The sequence below is a fragment of the Dromiciops gliroides genome, chromosome 3, assembly GCF_019393635.1.
Source record: "Dromiciops gliroides isolate mDroGli1 chromosome 3, mDroGli1.pri, whole genome shotgun sequence".
Taxonomy (NCBI): domain Eukaryota; kingdom Metazoa; phylum Chordata; class Mammalia; order Microbiotheria; family Microbiotheriidae; genus Dromiciops; species Dromiciops gliroides.
The window spans coordinates 566770516-566787799 of NC_057863.1; the positions used below are offsets into that span (position 1 = coordinate 566770516).

Genomic DNA, 17284 nt, shown 5'->3' on the forward strand with positions numbered 1-17284 from the left:
CGGGCATTTCTATATATTAACAATAAAATCCAGTGAGAAGAAATAGAAGGAGAAATCCCATTTAAAAAATACAGAATATGTAAAACTAATTGGATTCTACCTGCCAAGTCACCCCCTCAGCAACCATATGAATACAACTATGAAACACTTTAAAGAAATAATGACAGACTTAAAAATAGGACACATGCTCATGGATAGGTTAAACCAATATAATAAAAATGACAATACTACTCAAATATACTTTTTATTTCGTATCATACCAATCAAACTACCAAAGGATTGATATATTTAAATCTCTCCTCTCTTTTGTGGCTATACTCCCTGAAAAGGCTATCTACAATAGGTGCCTCCCTTTTATTTTTGTCTACTTTCTTCTTAACTCTTTGTAGTCTGGTTTCAAACTTCTATAGTTTCTATTGAAACTATACTTTCCAAAGTAACTAATGATTGCTTATTTGTAAAATCTCATGACCTTTTCTCAATTCTTATCCTTCTTGATCTCTTTTCAGCTTTTGACATCATCAGTCATCCTCTTTTCCATACTTTCTTCTCTCTATGTTTTTGTGATGGTGTTTTCTTCTGGTTCTCCTCTCAACCTGTGTTCCTTCTCATCTTCCTTTACTGGATCTTCATTCACATAAGGACCATTAACCATGGGGGGCCCTGATAGCTCTGTCCTGGACCATCTTATTTCCTCCCTTTATACTATTTCACTTGGTGGTCTCATCAGCTCCCATGGTTTCAATGACCATCTCTATGCAGATGATTCTTTGATAGATTTGTCAAGCCCTAACCTCTCTCCTAAACTCCAGTCTTACATCTTCAATTGCCTGTTAGAAATCTTGAATTAGATCTGCTGTGTAAACCTTAAACTCATCATATCCAAAACTGAAATCATTATATTTCCCCCCAAAACTGTCCCTCTTCCTAATTCTCATTAATTTTGAGGGTACCACTATCCTCTCAGTCACCCAGGCTTGCAACCTTAGTGTCATCCTCAACTTCTCATTCTCACCTCCCATATTTATTCAGTAGTCACAGCCTACCATTTCTACCTTTGTAGCATATCTCCTAGGTACTCCCTCCTCTCCTCTGAAACTGCAACCATCCTGATTCACACCCTTATCACCTGACACCTGGACTAGTACAGTAACTTGCTGGTTGGCCCTCAAGACTCTTGTCATTCTCTAGTTCATCTTTCACTCAACTATCAAAATGATCTTCCTAAAACACAGGTCTTATCATATCATTCTCCTATTCAATAAATTCCATTTTATTCTACTATTCAATAAACTCCAGCTTCATACAACCTCCAGGTTCAAATATAAAATTTTCAGTTTGACTTTTAAAGCCCTTCATAACATTTCACTTTCATACCATACTAACCTTCTTACACTTAGGTGAAAGATTTTAAAATAATGACTGCCCATTAAGCTTATGTTGTTGCTTCTGCTACTACTGCTTATAATCATCATCATCATTGTCAGAATAATAACAATAAAATAATATCACAAACACTGCTATTCAATAGAAAAATGTAGTTATCTAGTTGACTTTTACAATAATTCATAGAACATTAAATTTAAATACAAATTAATGATAGAAGACTAGCAACTTATCCCAAGACCATTTCTACTTGAACTGCATTGAAAAACATGAGAATGAGATGATGATAATAAAACAATCATAATTTATATTTATATGGTCTTTAAAACTTTGCAAAGCACTTTACATGCTTCCTCTTTTGGTCCTTTCAACAAGCTGATGAGGTAAGTGCTATTATTATATTCATTTCAAAGTTAAGGAAAAAGACACTTAGAAAATTAAATAACATTCCCAGGATCATATTGTTAACAAACATCTGAGGTAGCAATTGAATCCAAGTTTTTCCATAGCCAGTATTTTTTATCAATTGTCCTATCCTTATCCTAAATTCAGGGTTAAGGGAGCAGAGCAGAAGATGCTAAGAATAGCAGTTTTTAGACCAAATCTAAAACATTAGATTAGCTGTTGGTACTGTAAATATGAGATCCTAGTCCAATTATTAATAAACTGATTGAAGGTACTACTCTTACAATAAATAGTGTCACAAAATATGAAGAATTGGAGCTGACTGGAAAGTTGGACATAGACAACACTAGCCTGATTTATTCAACTAATCTATTGACTCTTTAAAATGGGAAATGGATAACAGTAAAGACATCGACTTTGGTTGTCACCATTTCTTAGAGTTATTATTTATTATTAAGTAATATTATTAAATATTTCAGTAAGATGACACAACACACTTGGTTCACTAATACATTTTATTTGACTATTATGATAATTATTATTGATAATAGTTTGCAAAGTACTTTACATACATCACAAATGTGAAATAATTGCCTCATCAAGGAGGCTAAAAAGGCTTAAAGACCAGGAAATATTTAGTCTTCTTGCCAAGCAAATAGACAAATTGTACAAGGCCAGTGGCAGTCTAGAGTGCAAGCTCATCAGCAAAACATGATGGAGGATGATGACAGAAATACAAATAGTATTATCTTACAAATAGTTACTGATAGTATTATCTTACAAAACAGTGAAAAGCAGTGGAAGTGGAGACAAACCTGTTGAAAGTGTGGCATAAGAGTGAACTGAGCTAGATCATTCCAAGGATATTTGTAGATTAAACTAAAATAATGACAACAAATACATGCAAAACAGAATAGATCTGCCAATTAACAATAGCAACTTATTCATATCAGCTCTAACAACAGAATCTCAGTATTTGATATATGAAATGGAAGTGGGGCTCATCTAAGAAGATGAAGTCAGAAAAACTTAGAGTATTTGATACCACATACTAGCTGTGTAACCTCAAGAAAGATACTACCTCCCTGTATTTCAATTTTTTTGGTGAGGAAATTGGGGTTAAGTGACTTGCCCAAGGTCACACAGCTAGTAAGTATCAAGTGTCTGAGGCCAGATTTGAACTCAGGTCCTCCTGACTCCAGGGCCAGTGCTTTATCCACTGTGCCACCTAGCTGCCCCTCATTTTTTTCATTTGTAAAATAGTGGTAATATTACTTTTAGAACTCTCCTTACCTGTGTGTGGTTCACATCAGAGAATTTCTGTGAAGCACTTTGTAAGACTGTCATTAATAATTTTAGTAGCCAACTAAAATGTTAGTGAACCAAATATGATGTAACCATCTTACTGAACTATGTAGTAAGCTTATCACTTATTACAAGATATTGCAATTTGAGTTGTTCAATTTCAATATATATGCATATGCATGTTTATAAAATCATTTGTCATCCAAAGCCTTTTGTAACTTACCCCCTTACATTTCCAGTAGTTTTACACTTTACAGACCTCCTTTCCCAATTCTCTTTGATGTAGTAACACTGGCATCCTTGTTCTTTCATGAACAAGATACTCTTTCTCTTGGCTCTGGGGTATCTTCTAACTGTCCCCCATGCTTCGAATTCTCTCCCTCCTCATTTCTGCCTCCTGACTTCCCTTTTCCCAGTCCATCTTAATTCCAGTGTCTTCTCTCTGTTAATTATTTCCTACTTATCCTGTAGATAGCTTACTTATACATATTTGTTTGCATGTTGTCTCTCCCATTAGATTTTGAGCTCCTTGAGGGAAGAGACTGTCTTTTGCCCTTCTTTGTATCCCCAATGCTAAGTACAGTGTATGGTACGGAGTAGGTTCTTAATAAATATTGATAGACAGATTAGCTGAGTGAAATGCAACCATAAGAAACAAATTACTTCTGCTTTAAGAAAGAACTATCTGAAGATGTTAGCTTTTATAAAATTTGTCTATGAACATCACCTTTTACTTAGTCATTGAATTCCAGGAAAAAGGGGCTGAAGATTGTGTTTATCCAAGACCAGGGCTTGAAAATGCATTCAGCTGTATAACAATGTATCTTACTGGAAGATTTGGGATAAAATCATCACCCAGCTCCATACATTTTCAAACACTCCAGGGAAGGAGATGGAAACTTCAAACGAGATGGTAGTGTTCATTTCACTGGGTTTAATGAAATGCAAATAAAAGAAAAACAGAAAGAGATTTAATAAATGACTACTGGGTTCTTTTTGCATAAAATAATCTGGTGCAATGGTTTTTCTTTGGTAGGGGAGGAAAGGGTTGGCAGATTCCATTACACAAACACACAGAAACTTCTGAGTGATCTGATAAGCTTTCCATAAACCTTTTGCTTCTTAGTGATGTCACCAAGGCCTGTTCTCTCCCCCTGCACCAGTTTGTTATTGGTAGTTATAGATTGTGTGTGTAAAAATATGTAATTGCATGCATGAATGAATTTAGATCTTAAGTTCATAAGGTTTAGAGCCAGAAGAGAACTTACAGACCATCTATTTCACTTCCTTCTTTGTTGTGCAGTTGAGAAAACATCCATGTATGTCTACATGCACCAGTTTTTACATGTATATACTAAGTTGATGAAATATTTTAGTTAATAAACTCTTACTAGTTAATAAGTCTCTAATAACTGAAATTCCATTCCTATTTGTCTGTCTTAGACTTCTCCCCCTCCCTTCTTAAATATTTACTGTCATAAGCTTAATTTAAGATGCTGTTGATTTTGACAGGGGAAAGAATTACTCTTTAATGTTGTGAATGCTTGATTGCCCATGGTTAATAAGGATCTGATCTAACAAGGGAAAGTGGAATCCATAAAAAAATCAACTAATCTCACTTAATTTAATAGTTTCAGTATTTTCCCTCAACAGGCCTTTAACCAGAGAAACTAAGAAATAATCTGACTGATAAACATTGATGCCTTTTCCTCTTAGATTGGAGCAGGGAAATGGTGGAATAGCAGGTTGTGGAAAGAACACTAGGGTAAGAGTGAGATGACCTTGAGTAGAGTCTCAACATTGCAAATAAGTAGACCTTGGATAAATCACTTGGCTACTCTGCATCTTGGGTTTCTCTTTAGCATAATGAGGAAGTTGGAATAAATGATCTCTAAGGTTCCTGCTGGTTTTAATAACCTATGAACCACTATCCAAATAATGAGAAAAGAAGAAAAACAATTATGCTCGGATGATCTCTCGATCTTTGGGCTTACATGTTACTTGCCTCATATTTAATGAGAAAATAGAAGGCATTTGCCACATACTCTTTCCCCATTTTTATATCCTTCATTCTTTCCTCCTCTAGTCTCTGATGAAGAGATGAAGGTCAGGCCCTCTATATGGACCCTTGATCCCATCACCTCCCTTCTTTTCCATAAGATGATCCCCCATCATTGTATAATCCCTCATAGTTTTATATCCTTCATGATTTAGGATCTTACGATCTAAGGGGGAAAACAAGACATAAAAACAAGCTGAACTGTCATCCTCCCTAACTATGGTTATCTTACAAGGCTCCGTCCTTTTCTTCTCTGTTTACACTCTACCACTTAGTGATCTTATCAGGTCACATGGGTTTAATGATCATCTCTGTGCAGATGACTCCCAGATCTATATATCTAGCTCTAATCTTTCTCTTGAGCTCCAGTTTCATATCACTAACATCCTCTTGGTCATTTTAAACTTGATGTCACAGAGGCATCTCAAAGTCAACGTATCCAAAACAAAACTCAGTATCTCAAATCCATTACTCTACTACACTTTTCTGTTTCTGTCAGGGGTGCCACCATCTTTTAGTCACTTGTTTTTTTTTTTTTTTTTTTTTTTTTAGTGAGGCAATTGGGGTTAAATGACTTGCCCAGGGTCACACAGCTAGTTAAGTATTAAGTGTCTGAGACTGGATTTGAACTCAGGTACTCCTGACTCCAGGGTCAGTGCTCTATCCACTGCACCACCTAGCTGCCCCGAGTCATTTGGTTTTTAACATTGATTTCACTTTTGACTTTTCACTCTCATTCACTCTGAATATCAACTTCCATTGCCAACTCTTATCACTTCTATTTCTCCATTAATTGTTGCATCTCTTCCCTTTTCTTTACTAATATAGCCACCACTATGGTTGAGGTGCTCATTATCCTGCACTTGGACTATTGTAATGGCCTCCTAATCAATCTCCCTAACTCATATTTCTTCCCTCTTCAATCCATCAACCACAGAGCTGCCAAGGTGAATTTCTTTAAAGTGTAAGGCTGAGCATATCAGCTTCCCTAATCAATAAGCTCCAGTGCCTCCCCCTTACCTCTATAATCAAACATATTCTCCTCCGTTTGGCATATAAATTCATCACAATCTAACCTCATTCTACATGTCCAGCCTTATACAACACTCCCTTTCATATACTCTTTGGTCAGCCTGAACTGGCCTTCTTGTTGTTCCTAAAATGTGACATTCTCTCTCTAAAACCATCATTATTGTGCTAATTATCCTCAATTATTTTCACCAACTGGGTGATGGCAATAGGTTGAATTAATTTTCCTTGCAGATAGAGTTCCCCATTAGGGTTTTTTTTTTTTTTTTGGTGAGGCAACGAGGGTTAAGTGACTTGCCCAGGGTCACACAACTAGTAAGTATCAAGTGTCTGAGGCCAGATTTGAACTCAGGTCCTCCTGACTCCAGGTCCAGTGCTCTATCCACTTCGCCACCTAGCTGCTCCCCCCATTAGGTTTTTTTTTTTTTTTTTTTAGTGAGGCAATTGGGGTTAAGTGACTTGCCCAGGGTCACACAGCTAGTAAGTGTTAAGTGTCTGAGGCCGGATTTGAACTCAGGTACTCCTGACTCCAGGGCCGGTGCTCTATCCACACCCCCATTAGGTTTTAATGAATGTTATCATGGCTATGGAGAAGACCTGAATTTAAAAACAAATAATCCAACAACTTATGATTGTAAGCTCTTTCCCTTCTCATATTTTTCTTTGTTATCCCTCGCTTCCTTCAAGTTCCAACTAAAATCCCATCTTCTACAGGAAACCTTTCCCAATCTCTCTTAATTCTAGTGCCTTCCCTCTGTTAATTATTTCCTATTTATCATGTATAGAGCTTGTTTGTGCATATTCATTTGCTCATCATTTCCCCCATTAGATTGCAAGTTCCTTGAGGACAGACACTATCTTTAGCCTCTTTTTTGGTAACCCTATCACTTAGTACAGTGCCTGGTATGTAGTTGGCACTTAATAAATGCTTATTGTTCCATGGTATGGAAAAAGTGGTGGATGGTAATACTGAGGACCTATTTGTGATCTTTGAAAAAATCCTTGAGAAAGAGAGAAGTGTCATGGAGTTAGAGCAAACATCATCCTGATTTATCAAAAAGGAAAGAGAATAGATTACCTAAACCATAAACTACTGTGTTTGGCTTTGATCCCTGGCAAAATTCTGGAATGTACTGTATTATTAATGAGATGCTTTGTGAGTACTAAGAAGGGGAACTGGTGATGGGTTAGAGTCAGCATAGGGTTATTCATGTTATGTACTGTAACTCATACCATTTTTTTTTTTTAGACAGGACTGCTAGATTAGAGGAGTGGGGCTTTGGCATGATCCACAGGGGTAGAGTGTGGGTACGTGAGTCATATATGACCCTCCTCCATAATATCCAATCCCTGTTCTTGTTTCCAAGAAGACCACCTTTTCACCCATGATCACTAACTCTTCCCACTCTACCTGGTCAGCTCTGTACATTGCCAAAGACCTCTTGTGACTATAAACTCCTGATCTTTTCCCTTCCTCACTGGGTGTGGACCCTTTATCAGGACCCAGACACCCATACTAACAGCTGCCAAGGTAAAATTCCTCCATCCCCCTATCCCTGGATTGCTTCATGGCTCTGGCAGGTGCTCTGAGGGGAGAGCAAGCTCTGCATCTTGGGGAAATGGACCTCCCCCTCTCTTTTCATTTTCAGTGGGACTGTGTGAATTGTACAAGATGAACAGCCTGTTCATGGATGGATTTCAAACTGGTTCACAGATTCCATTAAATCATCCTTGCCTCCAAACCCACCCTTCTTCCAAATTCCTCTATTTCTTTGGAGAACATCACCATCTTTCTAGCCACACAGGCTCACAATCTTGGTGTCATTCTCAACTCCTCAGTTTTTGCTCACTTACATATCCTGCCAAATCTTTTCATTTCTACCTTCACAACACCTCACATTCATACCCTTCTCTCTTTTCCCATAGCCATTACCCTAGATTGGGCCTTCATTTCATTTTACTTGGATTATTTCAATAGTTTCCTAATTCCTCTCTCTGACTTGTTTCTTCATTCCAATCTACCCTCAATACATTTGCAAACGTGAACAAGATGCCCCTCCCAGGATAAGCTCATCACCCTGCTAAACTTGCCACCATTGTTGTTTTTCCTTCTTGAGGAACATAACATCAGGGGGTTATATCATGACCTGTGGTGGATTGGATTTAAGTGAGGGAGGACTGTGCAAAGTCACCAGCCTCATTCTCTTCTCTAGTGTTATCTGGTTCCAGTGGCAAGATATACATCAGGATGACTGGAGATGGCCCTAGATGCTGTGGGCAATCAGGGTTAAGTGATTTGGCCAGGGTCACACAGCTAGTAAGTGTCAAGAGTATAAGGCCAGATTTGAACTCAAGTCCTCCTGACTCCAGGGCTAGTGCTCTATCCACTGCATCACCTAGTTGCCCAAACTTACTACTGTGCTGCTAGCTCAAGCCATAATTGACTCCACCACCGTTCCCCTTAGCTTCCTCTTCCTTCTGTTTGGAGGGTAGAAAAATTCCTCCTAGTCCCCTCCTTTACAAAGGGCAGAAACTGGACTCCCAGGATACTCCACTTTGCATGTCTGGTTTCAATTACATGGAACAAGATATCCACTGGTCCTCTTTCCTTCACCCCCTTCCTCAACCCCACAGACTTTCTTGATTCTTTTTGTGTATCGTCTCTCCCTTTAGAATGTCAGCTTGTTGGGGGCAAGGACTGTCTTTTAAAAAAATTAATTATAACCCCAGTGCTTAGCACATTGTATGTACTTAATAAATGTTGATTGGATTGGATTGTTTAGTTGGTAAGCTCATCAAATTTGCAAATGACACAGGGCTAGGAGAAATAGCTATCATGCAGGAATAGACTCTTCTCTACCCCATTTGGGGTTTCCTTGGCAAAGATACTAGAATAATTTGCCATTTCCTTCTGCAACTCAGTTTACAGATGAGAAACTGAGGCAAACAGGGGTAAGTGACCTGCCCAGGGTCACACAGCTAGTGGGTGTCTGAGGACAGATTTGAACTCAGGAAGTCTTCCTGACTCCAGGCCAGATACTTTATCCACTGCACTACCTAACTGCCCTTAGGATGAGGTAGTTATGACTAGACAACCTTTTCCGTTTTTTTTTTTTTAAATTTTTTTTTTTTTTTAGTGAGGCAATTGGGGTTAAGTGACTTGCCCAGGGTCACACAGCTAGTAAGTGTTAAGTGTCTGAGGCTGGATTTGAACTCAGGTATTCCTGACTCCAGGGCCGGTGCTCTATCCACTGTGCCACCTAGCTGCCCCCTGTTTTTTTTTTTTTAAAGGCCTTGGGGTTTGAGTGTGTTGTCATTTTAATATGAATCAACAATGTGATAAGAGCTGACAAACCAGATCTAATGTGATCTTAGGCTTCAGTTACAGAAACATAGTCTCTAGAAAGAAGGAACTAATAATAGTCATTTTATACTCTATCCTGGTTAGCTTTTAGTTTGGAAGGATATTGGCCGGCTGGACTGTGCCCAGAGAAGGGGATTATGATGATGAAAGACTGAACACATTGATTGCCATGGAACATTCCATCTTCACTTGATGTAACTGAGGACATTTAACATGGAGAAGAAAAGACTTAGGGACAACAGAAGAGCCGCCCTCTAGTATCTGAAGGGCTGTCTCAGTGAAGTGAAGTGACTTGTTTGGTTTGTCCCAGATGACAGAATGAGGAGCAATGTGTGGACATTGTGGAGAAGCTAATTTTGTCTCAATATATGGAAAAGCTTCCTAGCCTACTAGTAGAGCTCTACTAGGGTTGTATCATCGTCCTGGAAAGCAGCCAGTGCTTCATTGCCAGAGGTCTTCAAGCTGAGGCTGACTGACAACTTGTGGAAGGATTCCTGCTCAGATCTGGATTGAACTTCATGACCTCTGTTGTCTGTTCCAAAGCTAAGTTTCTACAGCTATTTGATTTGAAACATAGTCTACTGAATGACTGAGGTAGTCCTCTCACTCTACTCTGCCCTGGTCAGGTCACAATTGGTGTATTATGCTCAGCTCTGGGTATCATATTTTAGAAGAGATGTTGATGAATATACAGAGGATTATTGGGATAGTGAGGGTACTAAAAATCATGAGTAATATGAGACTCAGTTTAAGGAACTGGGATGTTTCATGTATAGGAGACTTGGTGGTGATATAGTTGCTCTGCTCAAATATTTGAAGATTTTTTTATGGAAGAGGGATTAGATTTATTTTTCTTGGTTCCAGTGAGGAGAAGTAGGATCAAGGAATTGAAATACAAGGAGGCAAATTTCAATTTAAGATAAAGAACCTCCATATAATTAGAACTGTCCTCAAATAAAATGGGTTGATTTAGTAGGTAGTGAGTTCCTGTCACAGAACATGTTTAATTATAGGCTGGATAACCACATGTCAGGATTGTAGTGGAAGAAACTCATTCACAGCCTGAGGATTTCTCTAAGTCTGAAATTTGAGGATGGCTGACTACAGCCCTTGAACTGTCAGTAAATATCCAATCATGGTACTTTGCTCATGGTTGGCCCTTAAAAGAAATTGTTGAATAATTTGACAAACACTAGTCCAAGTAAACACTACTCATCCTGCAAAATCCTCATTGCTCCTACACACATCTCCATGTTGCAACAGCTGCTCATAGCCTGATGACAAGAATGCTTATGCATTTCCTGAAAGCAAACATGGCATTTACTAACAAGGGTGGGGAGGAAGAGTAGGCCTGTGACTAAGAATGAGGAAATTTGGGTCCTAATCCTAGATCTGCCATTAGGTAATTGCTAAATTTTAGGCAAATCCTTTAATCTCATGGGGTAATAAAGTCAGGGCCTTATAGATCATCAAATTCAGCACCCTTCAGATGAGGAAAATGAGACACAGAGAAGTTAAATGACCTTAAGTCCAAGACCAAAACCTCTGACTAGGGCCCAAGGAAATGCAGGTAGTATGTTGTGAGAGCCAAGATTTGAACCTATGGCCTCTGACTATGAATCTCCGGTTTATCCCAATTCATCATATAATCTTTCTCCATGCTTCACTTTTCAGTTCTGTCAAATGGTGATCATATATAACTACATCTAATTCTCAGAGTAGATATAAAAATAGAAAAAAAGCTTTGCAAAAATTAAAATGGGCTATGGGAATGTAAGTTTTATCTATACCCATGAAAACCAAACAAATGAAGAAGAAAAGAGGTTGATTGCATTCGATTTATTTCAATTCATTGTCTGATTTTCATTAGGTCCTTGGTTTAACTTACTTTAGGTTACATCAATGTGAGCTAGAGCCTATTCCTCTGCTTAGACTTAAATTGCCTATTTCTTTATTCCATACACACATTCACTCCAAGAAGGATGCAGTGTCACCCAGTGACACATTTTGTGGTTCTAAAACAAATTAATCTCAAGGAATCCTTAGCTAAAAGCTAAACATGCTGAGGAGGTATCTGTCAGTGCAATAAATGACTTTGATAACTGAGAGCTTTTCCCCTTTCTGGATATCCAGTTATGATGGATGATCAAGACTGGGCCCCTGTAAACATCCTGGCAGATGTGGTGCTCTGATGTGTAGAATGTAGTCACAAGGTGCAAGGGTGGGTGCACTCAGCTATGCTGAGGAAGTAGCTGGAGGGGGTCTTTGACTCAACTCCAACACCTCACTCAAATTCCACTCCTTCCAGTCAGTGTATAGTTGTCTAACAGTACATCCCCAGGCTACTCTGTGGCTAGAACCATATCTTCTCTTAACAGCACTTTCAATGTCATGGCTATTCAACAGATGTTGAGTCTCTTTTTGATTAGGGATCCTGTGAGTACCCATCGTTTGCAGTTGTAAATTGGAGGAATCTAATGAAGAGTTTGTGGAGCTGACTAGATGTGTATGTATGAACACATATATGTATAATATGTACATTTATACAGATCTATCTATATGTAGACATGTAGAATATAAATCTAAATTTATGCATCTAACCATCTGATCTCCAGACCTGTGATTTCTTCAGTCTAGGCAGGGAACTAACTTCCTGGGAGGAAATTCCTTCTTTCATATAAATCAGTAACTCTTTTGAAATTGATCATTGAAGAGAATTGTCCACAAGCATTATGAGATTAAATAATGTGTCTAGGATCATGCAGTCAGTCAGAGGTTAGACTTGAATTTGTCTTCCTGCTTCCTAGGCCATTATCTATTCACTACTCTATGCTGCTTCTCATAAACCTATTCTGACTTATGTAGTATAGCTTGAGTCCACCAGTAGACTCTAAGCTCCTTAATGACAGGAATTGTTTTGTTGTCTGCATTCTCGGTGCCCACCTGATGCATAGTAGCACTTAATAAATGCTTGCTGAATTGAATTGTGTTGTTTATTCTGCTACAGATGAACAAAACCCCCAATAACTTGGAAATCAGATTATTATTACACTACGGGGTAAACAAAACTATGCATTTTTGCATGTCATTTTTAGAAAGGGCAACCAATCCATCAAGACTTCTGGCAAAGCAGAGAGCTGCAGCTTGGAGACATACTGAATGTTCTCACTTACCTACTGATATGGTCCAAACAGCAATTATTTTCAAAAATGCCTTAGCTCTTGAGTTAAAGCGACTGTGATGAATGGGGTTCCGAATAGCAATATAGCGGTCCAAGGAGATTGCACAGAGATGCATGATGGAAGCAGTGGAGAAAAGCACATCCAGATAAATCCAGACTGCACAGAGTTTTGTGGGCAAAGGCCATTTATACCCTACAACAACAAAGAGGGTTAGCATCAGTGGGGTAATGGCTTTCTGTAGCCTGTAACAAATGCTTACTATATGCTTCTTGTATACGCTAAAACTTGCTTTATTTGTTGTTATACAAGCATACGGGAATGAGAGGTTGTTGGTTTTTTTTTTTAAACTAAATTGCCCAAATCAACTTTATCTGGTGATTTCCCCCAATCATTAATGGTTTCATTCATATTAACAGCTCTCGGAGTCATGTTGAGGCTTGGAGAAGGTGTTAAGTTTCTCTGCGGCTGAAGTGCAAAGTTGTAATGACTTTTTATAACCTATCATGAGATTACATACCTCATGATAGGCCAGAAATATATTCAGAAACTCTCCCTAGTGTAAAAATACTCTCATAAAAATGCTTGCGTGAATGCTCAGAAACCTAGAGGGTGTATGTAGGCTGCCAGCCTAACTAGAGGACTTTTGCTGAGGTTTTTTTGGCAAACTGCCTAAAGCCAAGCCTGGAGTCTTGCTGGTGTCGGTCAGGAAAGTCGCACCAGGCCGATTCGCTCACCTTTGCAAGGTTTCCTAAGCAGCCGAGTTTAGGTCGTTGCAGTGGAACTTTTAAAAAAAGGGTCTTTCAGTCTAGTAAGTGACACCCCAAAAGAAGGCCGAGCATAACCGGGTGAAAAGTATCCAGCAGTGCATTCACCGCAGTCGCCCCGAGTCGGAGAAGGTCGGGGAAAGGAGGGATGTCAGCATAGGCCGTCAGGGGGCGCTGCGGTCCTCTCAAGTGAAGGCAGGTTTCGGGCTTTTCCACTTTTGCTTAGAGAGTATAGCTAACCGCTAAGTCTTACAAACCACGTTGCTTTCTCGGGGCGCATTCCTTGGTTTCTCGGCACCCCTGCTCACAGCCTGCTCTTCACTAAACCAGGACCGGTCCCCTTTTTCCTTTTCTCCTCTCCCTCTGAACTTTCTAGGAGAACACCCAGGCTGGTGTTCACCTTGGAGGACAGTAGCCGGGGTGCAGTAGCAAGACAGTATTAATTACATGGAATTGTCCCTGGGGTGTCAGCACGGCTGCAAAGTGAGCTTTAAGACTTTCAGTGAGGGAGCCATCCCCATTCTGTGTAACGTGGCTTCCTCACTTCCTCCACTCCCCATTTCTCATGCTCTGTGCTGATTTTTATCCCAGTCGTGTCCTAAAAATTGTCCAGAAAAACATCTCTAAATGGGAACTCCTTTGTAACTCATCTATTTAACCTTTATTTGGCTGTCAGTTTGTGTCTGTCAGCTGCCTGAAGGGTTTTTATTTATTTATACCTAGTTGTATTACTCAGTTTCTGGAAAGGGTTATACACTTTGTTTCCCAGTTGAAACAGTCCAAACGTTCGCAGACTTCACCGATGGGTTTATTTGACTGTTTCAAATGCTGTGAATACCCCCTCCCCTTTATCTACTTTCATTAAAATTACCCACTGCATATTTTATGTTGCAATGGTATGTGCACGCATATTCGAATGGCTGATGATGTCATTTCAAAGTGCACAGCCAAAGAACCTCCGGGGAGAGAATGATTAAAAACGGGAGTAATTAATTTTATTCTAATAGAGGCTTGCATATTTTAACGTGGAGCTCGCTACACCATTAACGTTTGCTCTGCAAATGTTCCAGAGTAAATGGGAAGGCTTTGCTACATTAGAAGCTCAGAAAACTGGGTGACAAAGATAAAGCTGTTCTATCAGGAAGGCTGGAATATTTGCTGGGGAAGAATATGAAGGACCTAAAATCAAGCAGATTCCTAGTGACAGGTAAATCATAAGTCATTTGCTTTTTGATAGCATGGGGACCAATACATGATAAATACCTGTATGGAAGCATTAGAACTTAGAAGAGTTAGGAAGACATTCTATGTGCTAGCCCCCAAACACTGATGTTTGGACTTCTTCCATGGTGACTGTCTTCCCTTTCTCATATGACTTAACACTCATATTAATTAGAGTAATGTTTCATTCGTTACCAGAACATGAGAGATTTGGGTCTGAAAAAATGGCTATTATTTCTCTCTCTATTTTTTCCTGGCAAATAGTACTGATCTACTGAGCCCAATGCACACACACACACACACACACACACACACACACACACACACACACACACACACACAAACACACTTTGTGATGAGTGAGTGAGTGAGTGTGCATCAGGGAACACAAGTGACACTTACCATACAAGATGGTTAATGTTGACACTGGCATCACCAGGAAACCCAGCAGCATATCAGCAATGGCAAGTGACATCAGAAAGTAATTGGTGGCATTCTGCAGTTTCTTCTCCAGCGTGACTGCCATGATGACAAGTATGTTTCCAGCAATGGTGAGAACAATTACTATAGCTGTCAGCAATGCGGGCCAGTTTTTCTCCGGGAAATGAAGTAAGGAGTAACATGGGGGCGCCAGGCCACCTTCACAGGAGAAGTTTGTGCCATTTTCAGCATCCACCGTCCAGTTAAGGGCATCAGAAGTATTATTCTCTCCAGAGAGGAAATCAGGTTTGTAAAGTCTTCCGTCATGGTTTAATTGTATTAAAGAGTTTGTAGTTGGGGTCACAGAGCTATCCTCTTCTGCAAGAATATCCATTTCTCAACCTGAACTTTGCAAAGATGAAATGTGAAAAAAAAAAAGAACAAGTCACCATTCATCCATATTTTTAATCCCCACACTGTGTAAATCTGAAGCTGGTGAAACTGATGGGCTTTGACAGTGGGTTGTTTCTCCCCACCCCCTTCATCATTAAAGAAATATTTAAAGAATTGATAGGGATGGCAAGTATGTGGTTGTTATTCTTTCCTCTAGAGTCCCATGTAAAATCCACTAATAGATCTATTTTGGGGGGTGTGTGTGTGTTTTCCCCTTTAACAAGGTTATAAAGCAGAATGAGTTTTTAAAAGGGAAAGTGAGAATTCAGGGAGAAAAAATATGCTTTGAGCAAAAGTTTTCTAACTACCCAGGCTCCCTCATTAGCTGCATCTCATTCTGTTTATACTGATGAGTGCACTATATTAAACACAGCCGTATTAACATAGCTTGCAGTCCCCCAGAGCAAGGCTCTGTATTTTGTACCTTAAGCCTGTTGATGAAAAATACATCCAGTGTCACCCTCATTGTAATTGGATATGCTTTTGGTTATAGTTCACATGCCATATTAAACTGGATTATCACAGACTTCTGTCGGCAATTTTAGCATGGACTATGCCTCTCCAAATACAAAAGAAAAAAAAAGTCTACAGCACCGATTGTAAGGCAGTTGGCTACACTAGAAATACTAATTGTAATGACTGCCTTTTAGCCAAGCACAGCTTCACACTGGAAGGCAAATAACATAGCACTAAAAATAGTTTTCAGCAATACAGAGCATAATGAAAACTTACACGAGGCTTCAGAATCCAGACATTAGATGGACTTGGTTGTTCTTTGACTTACTGGATCCTTCATCCTCATTAAGCCAGTCGGTAGTCCCGTCTCTTTAATCCTTCACCCACACAATATGATGGTAATTTGATTTCAGTTTTGCTGACTTCAAAACTGCACGCTCTAGAGGGAAGCCAGTTGCTGTGCTGTGGGCTCCTCTCTCTTTCCCGTCTGTGAGCCAGTCAGCTTGCTTCCTTCTGCCTTGTGCTGTTCCCTCTGTGAGCCATACATTTAGCAGTAATACCAGAGCCCCTCGCAAAGTCACACAGAAGAAATCACACCAAGTGGAAGGAGCTGTCTCCACCAAGGGATCACGGATTTCAACAGGAATGGAATTCCTTGCAGCCTGTCTTGTTCAGTTCATCAGACCTCCCACTATCTAGATGTCACAAACTGCAAGGTAGCAACAGAAAAGGAGGGCAGACCAAATAGGAGTGTGTGTGTATGTGTGTTCGTGTGTGTTTTACTACATGTTATCATTTGAAGAGTGCTAGTTTTTTATTTTTTATTTTTTTAGATAAGCTCCAAAGATTGCCATTTGTAAAGATGCCCTTCCTTGCAGGTATGGACTATAATATCTTGCAGGGTGAAGGTTGATGAGAGAGGGCAAATAAAACTAAGAAAATGACTTGTACTCAGAAAACGACATAAACCAAAAGGCTGCAGCTTTTATGCTAACCCTATGTAGAATGAATAAATTAGCTCAGGGCAACCAAGCTGATATTTAACCCAGCTAAACTATTAGTGTGATTTTCATTTGTTGTGAAGAATACATTTCTATCAAATTCAGCTATCTTTCTTCCATAGAGATCTACCTTATTTGGAAAAACAAAACAAACACAAAATGACCTCCTGATCATTAGCCCTAGGAGTATAGTATTTTTGCTGAGAAAGGACCCGTTTTGTCCAAGAACAGAGCCTCTT

General features: G+C 39.3%; 1 protein-coding gene across 2 annotated transcripts in view; it reads right to left on the reverse strand.

Annotated features, from left to right (window-relative positions):
• HTR2A (5-hydroxytryptamine receptor 2A) overlaps window positions 1-16713 on the reverse strand; it is a 65817-nt gene extending 49104 nt beyond the window's left edge. Inside the window, exons 1-3 of one of the 2 annotated variants that reach the window (XM_043991150.1) lie at window positions 16321-16713; window positions 15118-15537; window positions 12722-12922 (exon numbers count right to left, since the gene is read on the reverse strand). In XM_043991150.1, coding sequence (XP_043847085.1) covers window positions 12722-12922; window positions 15118-15529 — 613 coding nt within the window. In that variant the 5' untranslated portion in view covers window positions 15530-15537; window positions 16321-16713. Of the gene's footprint in view, window positions 1-12721; window positions 12923-15117; window positions 15543-16320 lie in introns of both variants that reach the window. The other variant, XM_043991149.1, reaches the window with a different exon arrangement.
• Window positions 16714-17284: the final 571 nt, after the last annotated feature.